This window comes from Dama dama, chromosome 20 (genome assembly GCF_033118175.1).
Source record: "Dama dama isolate Ldn47 chromosome 20, ASM3311817v1, whole genome shotgun sequence".
NCBI lineage: Eukaryota > Metazoa > Chordata > Mammalia > Artiodactyla > Cervidae > Dama > Dama dama.
This window is the reverse complement of record NC_083700.1, coordinates 11,890,499-11,908,081: the sequence shown is the minus strand read 5'-3', so window position 1 is coordinate 11,908,081 and position 17,583 is coordinate 11,890,499. Positions and strand designations below refer to the sequence as shown.

Here is a 17,583-nt window from a genome sequence, read left to right as displayed (position 1 = left end):
ATCCTGCCTATAAAAAAAAGGCGGGGGGTGGGGGCGTGCTAAACTTCATGAGATCCAAAGAAATATGGCTCCAAGCTTGAGCTGCCTAGATTTGTAAACTACGGATTTCCAAGGCACATATGTAAAAAAGCACAGTGTACTAATTCATTATTTTATTGTTAACACCACTCTGACCAACTGAGTTAACCAGCCAGTAATAATGTACTTATTCGAACAAGTTAGAGTGAGCTAAATAAACCAGCTTCCTCTAATTCTGTTGCTACTTGAAGCAAAAACTCTCCCCAGACTCCCCAAATGCCAGCCCTAGTATTGGGTAAATGAGCCCTACACATAATGAGCCCCCCAGGATCCTACTGTCTGTACCCTCCCAGCCCCAGTGTGGCTCTGAGGATGTCTACAGGGAGTCACCTCCAGGAGCCCCACTGGCTGCTCCTGGGGGAACTCCTTCTTTGGCTTTGAAGACTTCTCTACACAGGGGCTGTCAAGGATGCCTACAGCTCCCCAGCCCGACCACATTCCTGCCAGTTTGTATTTATCTGCTACCCGCTCAACCTGTCACAGTTGTTTCTGGTTACCTTGTCCTTCCCTGACCTGCACACTGGGGCCAAGGGAGTCAGACACTTACATCTTCACTCCTCAGCCTCCTCGAGCTGAGTTATCTTGTTGTGCCTCAGCCCTAGGCAGTTACAGGCAAGAGTTTTTTAGAAAAAGAACTGACTTGGGTATTATTGCTCATGGACGGACTTTAATTTATGGCGCATTAACAGTTCTTGTCATAGCTGGGGTAGGTCCGGCATTAGGTTGTGTTTGCTCTTCTTGCCCTTGATTTTCTTGGAAGAATTATAGGCTCCATAGGGTGGTGGATACTAACCAGGTTATAGCAGCCATTCATCTACCTCAAGACAGTTAGACTTCAGCCAGAATTAGATGACACTCTAGCCCTGGGTTTCTCAGGAGAAGCCCTATTGGTATTTGAATGGGACAGCTCTTCCTTGGGTGGGATCATCACATATACTGCAGGACATTTAGCACCACTAATTGCTAACTGCATCCATGACCATCATTAGAACAATCAAAAGCTCTAACACACATTTTTTATTTCATGGTAGAGGTGTCATACCACCCCATGACTGGACCACTGCCTAATTTATGCCTGGAGGCCTCTCAGAAGATAACTGTCTTTAGTCATGTGTTTTAGAGTCAAATGAATTTTCCTATTGGGAAATATTTCCTGTTGTAACTTTACTCTCTTTTAGCATTCTTAATGTAAGTGATTAACAGTTGGTCTTCAATTTCTCTTAAATAATTTTTTATGAACTAGAAGGAGGTCTCCATGTCTACTAAGCTTCCTCACTGATATGATTTACTTTATGCAAAAAGTCTTTTTCTGAATATGCATAAGGAAATCAGAATATAATTTAAATAGCCTACAGGAGCTTACTGTCTAAAGGGACCTAAATGTGAAATATTACATGAATTGGACTGAGCCCCATCTTTCAACAAAATGATGTATGTTTAGTGTAACTCTGTTCTTTATATTCAGAGCCTGCTTTTACTTTAGATGAAGGACACATGAATTTGCTGCATCTTCCCTGGTACGATTGTTCACCCCTGCAGAGTAGGTGTATTCCTACTCACAAAGTTGTGTTGGCTGTAAATTTGCCTTCTAGTTTAGGGAAAATGAAGATGTACCATGGTTTACAATATACGTGAGTCAGTGCTGTGAAGTGTCAGCCAGCTTCCATCATTCAGACAGCAGTGTGGATGGTGGCTGGTTAAAATTCACCTTTTCCTTCTTGAAAACAAGATGAACATTTCTGAATCTGCTTTGCTTTTATTTCCTAAAGGACATGCAAGGGGATGATTCACAGTTTTGAAATAAAAGAACTTTCCAGTCAATCCCTAAACAAATTGTTTTCAAGCATCAAATTCATGCATAATCTTGAGTCAGTGAGATACGCAGATGTAAAAGGTATAAAGCCACAGAGTGCACAGAGGAGGGATGACAATAATGCAAACAAACATCAAAATTTCAGAGGACAATATGCATTAATGGAGGAGAAGACATGCATTAGTCTTTGAAGAATGAGGACAATTTATTAAGAGGAGGAAGATAGGAAGAGCATTCCAGATGACAAGGATGAAGAGTACAGTGAAGTGGGAATGTCCATGGTTATACAGTGCAGGGAAAAAAACTTAGTTGATTCTAGCATGCATAGGAAATTGTATTATAATAGATGGCCACAGAACAGGAATATTTTAAATGAAGATAAGTAAACCTAAAGATTAACTGTATTCCACTGCCACTGGAAAATGTATCCCCAGGTTTATAAAGGAGAAAAAAAGTTCAATCAATTTCAAAAATGGATTAAACTGCTTTACTGAGATTATGTAACTTTTATTCTTCTACATTTCCAATCTAGTGGCCACTCAATGAAGAGAGAGAACCATACTCTCACCACTGAGTTTGTTTTACAAAGTTTCTCCAGCTTCCACGAGCACCAGCTCACTCTTTTTGTGATGTTTCTTGCACCATACATCTTAACCTTAGCAGGTAATATAATTATTGTGATCATTATACAAATTGATCATCATCTCCACACTCCCATGTACTTCTTCCTCAGTATGCTGTCCACTTCAGAGACTATATATACACTAGTTATTCTTCCAAGAATGCTGTCCAGCCTTGTGGGTATGAGCCAGTCCATTTCATTGGCAGGTTGTGCCACACAGATGTTCTTTTTTGTAACCTTTGGGATCACTAACTGCTTCCTGCTCACAGTGATGGGATATGACCGCTATGTGGCCATCTGCAGCCCCTTGAGATACACAGTCATTATGAACAGGAGAGTGTGCATCCAGCTGGTGTGGGCGGCCTGCAGCATCGGGCTGATTGTGGCCATGACACAGGTGACGTCTGTATTCAGGTTACCTTTCTGTGCCACAAAGGTGGCCCACTTCTTCTGTGACATCCGGCCTGTGATGAAGCTCTCCTGCGTTGACACGACTGTCAATGAGATCCTGACTTTGATAATCAGTGTTTTCGTGCTCGTTGTGCCTATGGGTCTGGTCTTCATCTCTTATGTTCTCATCATCTCCACCATACTCAAGATCACCTCTACCGAGGGCCGGAAGAAGGCCTTTGCCACCTGCGCCTCCCACCTCACTGTGGTCATCGTCCACTATGGCTGTGCCTCCATCGCCTACCTCAAGCCCAAGTCAGAGAACACCAAGGATCAGGACCAGCTGATCTCAATGACCTACACTGTCATCACCCCACTACTGAACCCCGTGGTGTACACCCTGAGGAACAAAGAGGTCAAGGATGCTCTGCTCCGGGCCATTGGCAGGAAGCCTTTCTGACAGTTTGGGGATTGGTTTTCTGAGGCTCTTAGCATTCTAAGCAGGACTATGAGGAGCTGAGCCCTATGTCCTTGGCTCCCAGAGACCTGCCCCTTACGGAGGAGGAAAAGAGAGGAACAGAAACAGCATCCAACTAAGAGTCTTGGAACTTTAAATAAAGTCCCTGGATGAAGTGTTGGCCCTATTTTTATGGATAATTAAACAAATAAGGATGGGATATGCCTGAAGAAGAGGTTGAAAAGTAGTGTGGGCCAAGGAGTTTTCACTGACCTCTTGGTTTCCTTGTGGCTCTCTGCTTAGTGAAGAGGGTCCTTTAGAAAAAAAAAAAAAAAAAAAACAGAATCAAGGACATACATTCTTCCCTATAATCCCTTCCTCCCTTCTTAAGAACATGAGAATTTCTCAACCTGGAGTCTCTGTTGGAATCTGTTTGTACATGACATACCAAGTCATAAATCACTCTGTGGACAGGAAAAGTAGCCTCAGAATGAGACAGCCCAGGGGAAAACAGATTTCCTCTCCCAGCTGCTTTAATTTATCCCAGTTTCAATGCAAAACTGTTTATTAAAGATGGTGACCACTGACAGTTTAACTAGAGATCCTAGCAATTCCAAATCTTGTCAGCCATGTTAACAGTCATTTGAGGGCACATCCCAAAATCCTCCCAGGTCAGTTCAGCTACTGTTAATTCAGAAAGCAAGTAATGGGCAATGTGGATGAAACAGGCCATGGACTGGGTGTGGGGAAACAAAACTGAAAAGAAGCCTTATTGCCTGGTTTCAAAAAATGCAAACTCTAGTGGCAAAGACAAACATTTAAAGATACAGATTTGTAACTTCCCTAGTTTAACCAGTTCCAATGGTTAAGACTTCACCTTCCAATGCAGGGGGTGCGGGTTTAACCCTGGTCAGGAAGCTAAGATCCCACATTCTGGACAACCAAAAAACCAAAACATAAAGCAGAAGTAATATTGTAACAAATTCAATAAAGACTTTAAAAATGGTCCACATCAAAAATAAATCTTTAAAAAATATATAGCTTCAATTCTACATGTCAAGTGATATTGACAACTGAAGGGAAATAGGAGAGAGAGAAAGAAACTTCATTAGAGATGTCAGAAATCTTCAGAGAGGAGATGATTGTAATCTGGACTGGTCTTAAAACACTTAGAAGAAGAGATCATCCGATGGGCAAGTTTTTATAGGAAAAGAGTTTCAAAGAGAAGCAACAATATATTCACATGTATGAAAGTAAGAGGAATGTTCAGGAAATGAAAAGTGACTGTGTACTGACACCAGGGAAATGGAAGAGATATGAAGGGAAATGGAGAGAGATAAGACCAGAAGGGTAAGATGGAGTCAGATTGTGAAGGACTTGCTGAAGGCATTCTAGCTTTAACTTTTAAACAGTGAGAATCACCTAAGACTCGGGAAAACTAGGATTCAGTTCATGAGGTATCTCTGTGAGTTTCTGGCATCCTTGTCCTCCTTACTTAGCTCCACCAAAACATCTAAGAAGTTGTATGAATCTATACACTCTAAGCCAAGAAAATAATGGGGTAAAAAGAAATAAGGCTATAATATTTGGAGGTCCCACATAGAAATATTTATGCCCTTGTGATGAAGTTGAATCAGACAGTCATAGAGAGCAGGGGAGCAGAGGCTGACCAAGGAACTTCATGTAGATTTGGGGCTTGTGATTCAAATGAATACACAGTGAGGAGAACAAGGGATTAGCTGTCAAGTCAGTGTCTAGGCTAGACTTCAGACATCGGGGCATGATGGCCCCTGAACACAGCTTCCACTAGAATTAAAGGGTAGATTCAATACTCAGAAGAGCCTTCAAAAGAAGGTACAGAGACCCAAACAGCACATATGTCTGCTCTCCAGACCATAACAGAAATACCAGACCCACTCTCAGGATCAATAGAGGCAATGACAACAATCAAACTATACCTAAAGTTCTCTAAGAATATAAAATGACTAAAAGAAATTAAGAGAAGTTGTTAACTGGGAAAAAAAACTGAATAATTAAAAACGAAGTATTGCAGGCAAAAGGTTTGACAGTCATTCAATAAACATTCATGGAGTCTTTACTATATGACAGATGCTGGGCTAGACATGGAAAATATCAAAAGAAACTGCACTATTCCTTGTAAAAAGGAGCTTCCAGTCTTACAGGGGAGATGGGCTCACACAGATCTCACCATAATGCAATGTGATAGAGAAATGGGCAAAGCATGTTTAATATTTAATGACAAAGACATAAGCTTTGGGATATTTTTTTGTGATCTATATAAAGCTAATCTCATCACACCAAGAAAAAGTCCTGCATGCTGGGCTTCAGTGAAATAAATGTTTGTTCCCTGGGCAATAAAGCTGTCTTGATCTATGTATGGGACCATCTCCTAGGGCTAAGGGCTATGCAGCTACTGACGGGCATCATTCAGAATACCTTATCACTGTGGACTTCTAGAATATTTATCACCCAGGTTTTCCAGAAACCTTGTTTGAAAGGAATAGCTTCACAGTCACACACTATAGAATCAGATGTTTTCAACAGCCTTTGCCACAGCCCATTCAGGACCTAGCCAAAGAACTTTTTCTGACCTGCTAAACAGTTCCAGCCTCTCACTGAATGTTTGGCTGGATTAAACAACCCAAGAAGAACCCTTCCTGTTCCTTAGGATTATTTTGGTTACTACTCATACCCAGGATCATTTTATGGCAAGTAACTCTTCCATAATGTGGTCCTTAACACAAAATGCTTTCCTGGAAATTATCTCACTATGTCTTCAGAATAGTCCTTGGAGGAAGGCAAGGATAAGGCTCCCAACTGTACAGATAATAAGGCTAAGACAGAAAAAGGGTGAAGGCAGAATTGAATTTGCACCACCTGGCTGGCATTTTCTGTTTACCTAGAGTATATGGTAAAGAAAATGCCTGTAATTCAGGAGACACAGGATTGATCCCTGGGCCGGGAAGATCCCCTGGAGAAGGAAATGACAGCCCACTCCAGTATTCTTGCCTGGGTAATGCTATAGACAGAGGAGCCTGGCGGGTTATAGTCCATGGGGTCACAATGGGGACACGACTGAGCAACTAACACACAGAGTATATCACTGTTCAGGGGCAACTCACAGCATGGATAGTGATGGACATGAGGAATCAAGCTAAGCAAAGTTCAAACCCCCAGGGCCTTAGACTTCCCCAATAAAGCAAAACCTCATCCCTGAACCTTTTTCAAAAGAGAAGAATCCTCTGTGAAATAGCCACCTGGGATCCTCATTCTAGCCAATGCAGATCCTCAAAGGAAGAGCATTTCTCGCAGCAGTTCAAGCTGAACAGTCTTACTCATATAGAATCAGTTATGATTTCAGGGAATCTAAGTATCTACTTTCTCCCATATTAAATCAAATCCAAGAAAAGCATTTAGAGCTTCACAAGCAAATCTGGCCATTACTTAAAGGGGTTAGGTCCAGTGCTAAGTGCTGGGAGTACAGTGGTAAATTATGCTAAACGCAATATATGTAATAAATAAAATACATAGTGTAACATATGCAAAAGCATTATATAAAATATAATACATAACATATACTCGGCGGAATGATGGATACTAAATGAAAACTTTAAACATGTAATGAGAGCACAGAAGTAAGAAACTTTTAGTTCTAGTAAATATTTTTGTATTTGAAATAAGGGAAGACAAATTCAGGTTCTTGGCCAGTCAGTTTACTTCTCCTTAATCACATATCACTCCCTATCACTGGTAGAGAGTGAGGCTATGTATTTAAGGAGAGATTTTTAAGTCACTACCGTGGACCATAGTGCTCTCATTTGTTAGAGAACCTCCAACAGCTCAAGCTGTAAGTCTGTTAAGAAACTCAGTTCTAACTCCAATAAAAATAAATATTCTTTATGTCTTTACTTTCCCAACCCTACTGAGCAAATCCTTAGATTTGCTTAGACAAATCTACTTCCCATAAGAGGAGAGTTCCCTTTTTGTAAATGCTGGGACAACATGGTGGACTTTTGTTTGGAACCCACTTGTACCAGTCACATACTGCCAGATGCACTATGAGGTACAGGAAGAGTGGAAGTAAGTAGACTGAATTCAAGCCCTGGGTCTCTCACTTATTAATTCTGTATTCCTGGTTGAGTCACAAATTTTCTCTCAATTCCACAAGGTCCTGTGAGTGAATCTTTAACCAGCATCTCAGCTCATGGAAGTGCCCCCATGCAAGGCCTTCAGGATGAAAGTAAAATATGAGATGAGATGGAGGGAATATAGAGAATATTTAAGTAGATTTCTGACTCATTTCTCATTTTTTAATTGAAGTATAGTTGACACGCAATATTGATTTCAGGTGTACATTATAGTGGTTCAACATTTTTATACATTATGAAATAATCTTTTCAATAAGCTTAGTAACGATCTGTTACTATTTAAAGTTATTATAATATTCTTGTATTACCTGTGCTGTACACAACATCCCCATGACTTATTCATTGTATAACTGGGAGTTTATGCCTCTTAATCCACTTCACCTATCTGGTCCATTCCCACACCCCCAGCCCCTTTGGCAACCACCAAAGATTTTTTTCCTTTTTCCTATAAGTTTGTTTCTGTTGTTTGTTTTTTTAGACTACATATATAAATGAAATCATAAAGGATTTGTCTTTTTAAAAAAATCTTTACGTATTTATCTTTGGCTGTTCTGAATCTTTGTTGATGCGTGGGCTTTCCTCTAGTTGTAGCCAGCTGGGGCTACTCTTCATTGCAGTGTGCGGGCTTCTCACTGCAGTGGCTTCTCTTGTTGCAGAGCGTGGGCTCTGGGGCGCATGGGCTCAGTAGTTGTGGCATGTGGGCTCAGTAGTTGTGGCACACCGGTTTAATTGCCCCACAGCGTGGGGGATCTTCCCAGATCAAGGACTGAACCCCTGTCTCTTGCATTAGCGCATGAATTCTTTACCCATGAGCCACCAGGGAAGCCCATATCCTTCTCTCTTGGCTTGACTTATTTCACTTAATATAATAACTTCTATGTCCATTTACATTGTTGCAAATGGCAAGATTTCATTCATTTTTATGAATGACTAATACTTCAGTGTGTGTGTGTATGTGTGCGCACATTACATCGCCTCATGTACTCATCTATCAGTGGGTACTTAGGTTGCTTTCATATCTTGGTTATTGTAGAATTATGCTGCAATAAAAATAGGGGTGCATATATCTCCTCAAATTAGTCTTCTTATTTTCTTTGTATAGATAGCCAGGAGTGGAATTGTTGTATTATGTAATAAATGTGTTTTTAATTTTTTTGAGGAACCTCCATACCATTTTCCATAGTATATGCATCAATTTACATATCCACCAAGTATACAAGGGCTACTATCTCTCAGCTTCACCAACATTTCCTATTTGCTATCTTTTTTTTAATAGCCATTCTGACAGGTTCAAGGTGATTTCTCACTGTGGTTTTGACTTGCATTTCCTGATAGCTAGTGTTATTGAGTGTTATTATTCATGTGGTCTGTTGGCTATCCTATGTATCCTCTTTGGGAAAATGTCTATTCAGGCCCTCTACTCATTTTTTAATCAGACTGTTTTTGTTTTTTTGTTTTTTTTTTTTTTTTTTTGCGTTGAGTTGAATGAGTTCTTTGTACATTTTAGATATTAACCCCTTAACAGATATATCATTTGCAAATATCTTTTCCTGTTCAGTCAGTTGCCTTTATGTTTTGTTGATGGCTTCCATCACTGTGCAAACGCTTTTCAGTTTGATATTCATTTATTTATTTATAACTTTGTTATCCTTGCCTAAGGAGACAGATCGAAAAAATGCATTGCTTAGACCAATGTAAAAGGGTTTACTGCCTATGTTTTCTTCTAGGAGTTTTATAATTTTTATCTAATGTTTAAATCTGTTATCCATTTTGAGTTTACATTTGTATATGCTATAAGAAAGTGATCCAATTTAATTTTGGCAGCATGTAGCTGCCAAGTTTTCCCAACATCAATTATTGAAGAGAATTTTTTCTCACTTTATATTTTTGCCTCATTTGTCATAGATCAATTGACCATATGGGCTTCCTAGATGGCATAGTGATAAAGAATCTGCCTGTCAATGCAGGAGATATGGGTTTGATCCCTGGGTCAGGAAAATCCCCTGGAGTAGGAAATGGCAACTCACTCTAGTATTCTAGCCTGGAGAATTCCATAAGCAGATGAGCCTGGCAGGCTACAGTCTGTGGGGTTCCAAAGAGTCAGACACAAATGAGTGACTGAGAGACCTTATAAAGCTTTGGTTTGTTTCTGGGCTTTAAATTCTGTTCCATTGGCCTATTTTGGTTACTATAGCTTTATAGTGTAGTTTGAAATTGGAAAGCATGATATCTTCAGCTTTGCTCTTTTTCAAGATTTCTTTTGACTATTTGCAATCTTTTGTGTTTCCATACAAATTTTAGAATTATTTGTTATACTTCTGTGAAAAATTCTATTGGTATTTTGATAAGGATTCCATTGAATCTAGAGACTGCTTTGGGTAATATACCAATTTGGACAAAATTATTCTTCTACTCCATGAGCTATACCTTTCCACTTATTTGTATCATCTTCAATTTCTTTCATCAGTGTCCTATAGTTTTCAGAATACAGGTATTTGACCTCCTTGGTTAAATTTATTCCTATTTTATTCTTTTTGATGCAATTGTAAATTGGTTTTCTTAATTTTGTTTCCTGATAGTTCTATATTAGTGGATAGAATGGATTTCTGTCATTCTTATACTGCTAATTCACTGGATTCATTAATTAGTTCAAATAGTGTTTTGGTGCAGTCTTTAGGGCTTTCTATATATAGGATCATGTCATCTACAGTGACAGTTTTACTTTTTTTTTCCAATTCAGTTTCCTTTTATTTCTTTTTCTTTTCTGATTGTTGTGGCTAGGACTTCCAATACTGTATCAAATAAAAGTGGTGAGAGACGGCATCCTTGTTTTTTTTTTCTGATAGTTAAGGAATTGCTTTCAGCTTTTCACCATAGAGTGTGATGCTGGCTGTGGATTTGTCATATATGGCTTTTTTATGTTAAGGTATTATGTTAAAGTATCTTCTCTCTATACCTACTTTATTTGGAGTTTTTATCATAAATGAATGTTCAACTTTTTTAAATGCTTTTTCTTCAATCCCTTTGTTTTGTTAATGTGGTATATCACATTGGTTAATTTATGGATGCTAAGCCATACTTAAATTCCTGGAATGAATCCCATTTGAACATGGTGTATGATGCTTTTAATGTGTGTTGAGAATTTTTGCATCTAAGTTTGTTTGGAATATCAGCCTGTAATCTTCCTTTTTGTGATGCCTCTGTCTAGTTTGGGAAGTAGGCTAATGCTGGTTTAATAAAATGAGTTTGAGAGTATTACTTCCTCTTCAATATTCTAGAATAATTTGAAAAAGATAGGTATTAACTCTTCTTAAAATGTTTGGTAGGATTCACTTGTGAGATCATCAGAATAGGGACTTTTGTTTTGGGGGAATTTTTAATTAATGATTTAATTTCTTTACTCTTCATTACTAATTTCATTAATCTGTTAAGATTTTCTATTTCTTCGTGATTCAGTCTTGATAAATTACATACTTCTAGGTGTTTATCTATTTTTTCTAGGTTGTCTAATTTGTTTACATCTTAGTGTTCATAATATTCTCATGATGCTTTGTGTTTCTGTCATGTCAACTATAATTTATCCTCTTTCATTTTATTTATTTGGACTCTCTTTTCTTCTTGACGAGTCTGGCTAAAGGTTTGTTGATTTTATTTATCTTTTCAACAAAGCAACTCTTAACTTTCATTGACTTTTTTCAATTGTCTTTTTAGTCCTTATCATATTTATTTCTACTCTGCTCTTTATTATTTCCTTCCTTTTATTAACTTTGGACTTTACTTCTTTTTTGTCTTGTTCCTTTATGTGTAATATTAGATTATTATATATTTGACATCGTTCTAATCTCTTAATGTTGGCCTGTATCATTTTAAACTTCCCTATTAGAAGTTTGCTGAGTTTGCTGTGTCCCATGGATTTTGGAACGTTATGCTTCCATTTTCATCTGTCTCAGATATTTTTTATTTGTATGGAAAAGGAAGGGAAGAGCTATTACTGTGAAATATATTCAGATCCTTCTCCATAACAAAGACGTACATGTCAAGGAAAACAACTGTGCTATATACAGCCTTATCATAGGTTGAGGAAGGAAATCATCTCCAGCCTTCTATTATCAATGAAGTTTTTTGGGTGAGGAACATAGTTAACAGAGGTCAGGACTTCAAGGAAATAGGGAATTCCGTAAGGAAGTAAAGACCTGGAGAAAATATCTACACTACTGGGGAAACACAAATGAAGGTCATGACCCTGAGACACTGGCCCATTTAAAGACTGAAATTTGATAGGAAGATACTAGAATAACCTTCTTCCCACACCTTACCACCACACAAACAGGGGGCCAGTGTAATAACAGTTAATTACAACTGAGGGCTACAAGACACAAATTCTATAAAGAGAGACAAAAAAAAAAAAAAAAAAACAAGGACACTAGAGGAATTTGGAGCCTCTGGTCTGATTAATATAAATCCTCACTTTAAAACATTAAAGTCCTATTTATATCATTTCCTATTAGTACAACATGACTAGCTTTTAACGAAAAATTACCAAGTCAAGCTGAAAGAAAAGAAAAACATTCTGAAAAGATGAACCAAGCATCAGAACACGATTCAAATATATCAGAGATGTTGAAATTATCAGAAAATTTAATTAATATGGGAATTTTAAATATACATTAAACACTCTAAAGTAAAAATGGACTTTCCTGTGGCTCAGATGCTAAAGAATCCACCTGCAGCTGGGCAGACCTGAGTTGGGAAGATTCCCTGGGTAAGGGAGTGACAACCTACTCCAGTATTCTTGCCTGGAGAATTCCATGAACAGAGGAGCCTGACGGGCTACAGTTTATGGGATCACAGAGAGTTGGACATGACAGTGACCAACACTTTCCCTTTCACTTTCTAAAAGAAAAAAGTAGACTGTATGCAAAAACAGATAATGTGAATAGAAAGTCTAAGAAAGAATAAAAATAAATTATGTAAATCAAAGTAATAGAAATGAAGAATATCTTCCATGTGGTTATGATTAGACTGCACAATACCAGAAAGGAGTTACTGAGCTTGGAAATTTGTCAATAGAAACTTCCCAAACTGAGATGTAAACAGAAAACATATGTGTAACTGAAATAAGGAGGAGGAAGAAAGACTATAACAGACGATATTCGTGAAGTAATGTTGCCTGAGAACTTTCCAAAATTGATGTGTGCTGTGCTTAGTCACGTAGTCGTGTCTGACGCTTTGTGACCTCATGGACTGTAGCCCACCAGGCTCCTTTGTCCATGGGGATTCTCCAGGCAGGAATACTGAAGTGGGTTGCCATACCCTCCTCCCAATAGGTGTCAAATCACAAATCCAGGAATCTCAAAGGACACCAAGCAGGATAAATGCCATCCCTTCCACCAAATAAAAACAAACAAACAAAAAACACTTAAGGATATTATATTCCAACTGTAGAAAACCAGGGACAAAGAAAACAATCTTGAAAGAAGTCAGAAGAAAAAGCAAACACCTTACCTACAGAAAAACAAGGATAAGCATTAATACAGATTTCTTGTCAGAAATCATACAAGCAAGAAGAAAGTAGTGTGAAATATTCAAAGTTCAAAAAAAAATTTCATCCACTTAAACATCAAAATAGAGCAAAATTGTTCTTCAAAACTGAAAGAGAAATAAATGCTTTTTGAGACAAACAAAAACTGAGAATGCATTGCCATCAGATCTGCCTATTAAGAAATGTTAGAAGAAGTTCTTCATGAAGAAGGAAAATGATATAGGTCAGAATAAAGGATCAACATAAAAGTACATGAAATATAATATTTTATTTTCTTATTCTTAGTTGATCTAAAGGATAGCTACTTATTTAAAGAAAAAACAGTAACAATTAGTGGAAGGAATGACAGGACCATCACAACTAACAGAAGGGAGGAGCTGGAAATACTCTTAAGGCAGGGGTCCCCAGCCTCTGGGCCATGGACTGGTGTTGGTCCATGGCCAGTTAGGACCTGGGCTGGACAACAGGAGGTGAGAGGTAGGCAAGCTAGCGAGCAAAGCTTCATCTGTATTTACAGCCACTCCCTGCTGCTTGTGTTACTGCTTGAGCTCCGCCTGTCAGATCAGGAGCAATATATTCTCATAGGAATTCAAACCCACTGTGGACTCTCCATGAGAGATCCAGGTTGTGCACTCCTTATGAGAATCTAATGTCTGATGGTCCAAGATGGAGCTGAGGTAGTAATGTTAGCACTGGGGAGTAGTAACAAATGCAGATTACCATTAGCAGAGAAGTTTGGCTGCACAGAGACCATAATAAATCAATTGTTTGCAACCTGCTTACCAAAACCCTATCAGTGAGTGGCAACTGAAGAAAGCTAGTGGAAGTGATGGAATTCCAGTTGAACTATTTCAAATCCTAAAAGATGATGCTGTGAAAGTGCTGCACTCAATATGTCAGCAAATCTGGAAAACTCAACAGTGGCCACAGGACTGGAAAAGGTCAGTTTTCATTCCAATCCCAAAGAAAGGCAATTCCAAAGAATGCTAACTTCCACATGATTGCACTCATCTCACACACTAGCAAAGTAATGCTAAAAATTCTCTAAGCCAGGCTTCAACAGTTTGTGAACCATGAACTTCCAGATGTTCAAGCTGGATTTAGAAAAGGCAGAGAAACCAGAGATCAAATTGCCAACATCAGTTGGATCATCAAAAAAGCAAGAGAGTTCCAGAAAAACATCTATTTCTGCTTTACTGACTACACCAAAGCCTTTGACTGTGTAGATCACAATAAACTGTGGAAAATTCTTACCAGACCACCTGACCTCCTGAGAAATCTGTGTGCAGGTCAAGAAGCAATAGTTAGAACTGGACATGGAACAACAGACTGGTTTCAAATAGGGAAAGGAGTACATCAAGGCTGTATGTTGTCACTCTGCTTATTTAACTTAAACGCAGAGTACATCAGGCAAAATGCCAGGCTGGGTGAAGCACAAGCTGGAATCAAGATTGCCAGGAGAAATATCAATCACCTCAGACATGCAGATGACACCACCCTTATGGAAGAAAGTGAAGAAGGACTAAAGAGCCTCTTGATGATGGTGAAAGAGGAGAGTGAAAAAGTTCACTTAAAACTAAACATTCAGGAAACTAAGATCATGGCATCCAGTCCCATCACTTCATGGCAAATAGATGGGAAAACATGAAAACAGTGAAAGATTTTATTTTCTTGGGCTCCAAAATCACTGCAGATGGTGACCACAGCCATGAAATTGAAAGATGCTTGCTCCTTGGAAGAAAAGTTATGACCAACCTAGATAGCATATTAAAAAGCAGAGACATTACTTTGCTAACAAAGGTCCATCTAGTTAAGGCTATGGTTTTTCCAGTAGTCATGTATGGATGTGAGAGTTGGACTATAAAGAAAGCTGAGTACTGAAGAATTGATGCTTTTGAACTGTGGTGTTGGAGAAGACTCTTGAGAGTTCCTTGGACTGCAAGCAGATCCAACCAGTCCATCCTAAAGGAGATCAGTCCTGGGTATTCACTGGAAGGACTAATGCTAAAGCTGAAACTTTGGCCACCTGATGCGAAGAACTGATTGATTTGAAAAGACCCTGATGCTGGGAAAGATTGAAGGCAGGAGGAGAAGGGGATGACAGAGGATGAGATGGTTGGATGGTATCACTGACTGGATGGACATGAGTTTGAGTGAGCTCTTGGAGTTGGTGATGGACAAGGAAGCCTGGTGTGCTGCAGTCGATGGAGTCGCAAAGAGTTGGACATGACTGAGCAACTGAACTGAACTGAACTAGCGACAACCTTTAAGTCAGAATCTGATACTTACCTTAGTCTGCACATGGCCCTCCCATGATTTTATTCATCCCTACTGTCCATGCCTCTTTCCCACACTGTGCACTTGGTCTCAGCCACAGTTTTGGTAAGTCTATGAGCTAACCATAGCCAAAATGAATCAGAAAACAAACATCACTGGAAAGCTTCTTCAAAAAAGGGGAAAGACCCAATGATGAGACAGAAGAAGAATCTGCTGCTGCTGCTAAGTCGCTTCAGTCGTGTCTGACTCTGTGCGACCCCATAGACGGCAGCCCACCAGGCTCCGCCATCCCTGGGATTCTCCAGGCAACAACACTGGAGTGGGTTGCCATTTCCTCCTCCAATGGATGAAAGTGAAAAGAGAAAGTGAAGTCGCTCAGTCATGTCCAACTCTTTGCGACCCCATGGACTGCAGCCTACCAGGCTCCTCCATCCATGGGATTTTCCAGACAAGAGTACTGGAGTGGGTTGCCATTGCCTTCTCTGGAAGAAGACTCTAGACTAAGCAATTATTGAAGGCCACAATTTCATCAAATGTGCCTGCACTGAGTGGCTAACTGCATTGCTAAAGCAAGGGCCCTTTACTATCGGTGAAGAGTTGATCCTGCCTGCCATTAAGGACATTTATTGAGAACTTTTAGGAGAGGCCGCAGTTCAAACGGTGGCACATGTTCCTTTTTCAGCTAGCACCATAACTAGACAAATTGATGAAATAGCAGAGGAGATTGAGACACAATTGTCAGAGAGGATTAATGAGTCATCATGGTACACAATCCAAGTAGACAACAAGGCAACAATGATTGTTTTTGTGCAAGACACTTTTGAGAAGGGTGTGCATGAGGTTATGTTATGTGCACTTTTGTTGCTAACCAACATTGCAACTATAGAACTATTCAAGTCGTTGAATGATTACATATTAGGAAAATTTAAATTGGTCATTTTGTGTTGGTATATGCATGGACGGAGCAGCTGCCATGACTGGATGACTTTCTGGTTTCACTACCTGGGTCAAACAGATCACTTCTGAATGTGAGTCTATGCACTGTGTCATCCACAGAGAAATGCTGGCTAGCCAAAAAATGACACATGAACTTAACAATGTTTGGCAGGATGTGATTAAAATGATCAACCATATTAAAGTACGTGCCTTTAACTCACATCTGTTCACACAGCTCTATGATGAGATGGCTGCAAAGCACACATGCCCTCTCTTATACACAGAAGTGAGGTGGCTTTCTAAAGGTAGATCACAGGCCAGAGTTTCTGAGTATGAGAGTCACTCCAGAGATTTCTTTTAGACAAGCAGTCACCACTGGCAGCACATTTCATAGTATGGGTTGCAAAACTTGCTTACTTGTATGGCATATCAAGCCTGCTCATCAAACTCAATCTGTCACTTCAGGGGAAACCAACAACTGTGTTCAAGTCAGCAGATTATGTGTCTGCACTCAAAGCCAAACTGGAATCATGGGTGTGATGAGTGAACACTGGGATTTCTGACATGTTTCAAACACTAGCAGAGATTTCAAAAGGGACTAAATTAGGGCATTCTTTTTCCCAGTTGGTGCATTATCACCTATCTCAGCTTTCAAAGAGTTTGAATATTACTTCCCAACCACAAAACACTTCAGAACTGGGAAAGGATGGATCCATGACCCATTTGTTAATAAGCCAGGTGACTCGACTTTGTCCATGTTAGTAGAGGGTCATCTGCTTGAAATCACAGATGACAGTGGCCTTAAGAGTATGTTTGAGACAACTTCAAAGCTCCATACGTTCTGGCTTAAAGTCAAGGCAGCATATCATGAGATTGTCACAAAAGCACTGAAAACTCCTGCCTCCATTTCCAACATCCTATCTTTGTGAAGCAGGGTTTTCTGCAGGGCAGCAACCATAGCAAGATTATGGAGTAGACTGGACATAAGCAACACACTTTAGGTGTAAGTGTCTCTCCTGTCACCCCCAGGATGGAACCATCTGGTTGCAAGAAAATAAGCTCAGGCTTCCCACTGATTCTGCATTATGGTGAGTTGTATAATTATTTCATTATATGACACAACGTAATACTAATAGAAACAAAGTGCACAATAAATATAATGCACTTGAATCATCCCAAAACCATCCCCACCCCCCGGTCTGTGGAAAAATTTTCTTCCACAAAACCTAGTGCCAAAAAGCTAGGGAGCACTGCTTTAATGTTTGAAATACATGAAATAAAAGATAGATCAGAGTAGAT

The 17,583-nt window shown here is 39.3% G+C and overlaps 1 protein-coding gene across 1 annotated transcript; it reads left to right on the top strand.

The window, feature by feature from the left end:
• Window positions 1-2,406: 2,406 nt before the first annotated feature.
• LOC133074443 (olfactory receptor 10J1) lies at window positions 2,407-3,363 on the top strand. Its single transcript, XM_061168386.1, has one exon. It carries the CDS (start codon window positions 2,434-2,436, stop codon window positions 3,361-3,363), a length of 930 nt encoding a protein of 309 aa, XP_061024369.1. The 5' UTR covers window positions 2,407-2,433.
• The last annotated feature ends 14,220 nt before the right edge of the window (window positions 3,364-17,583 follow it).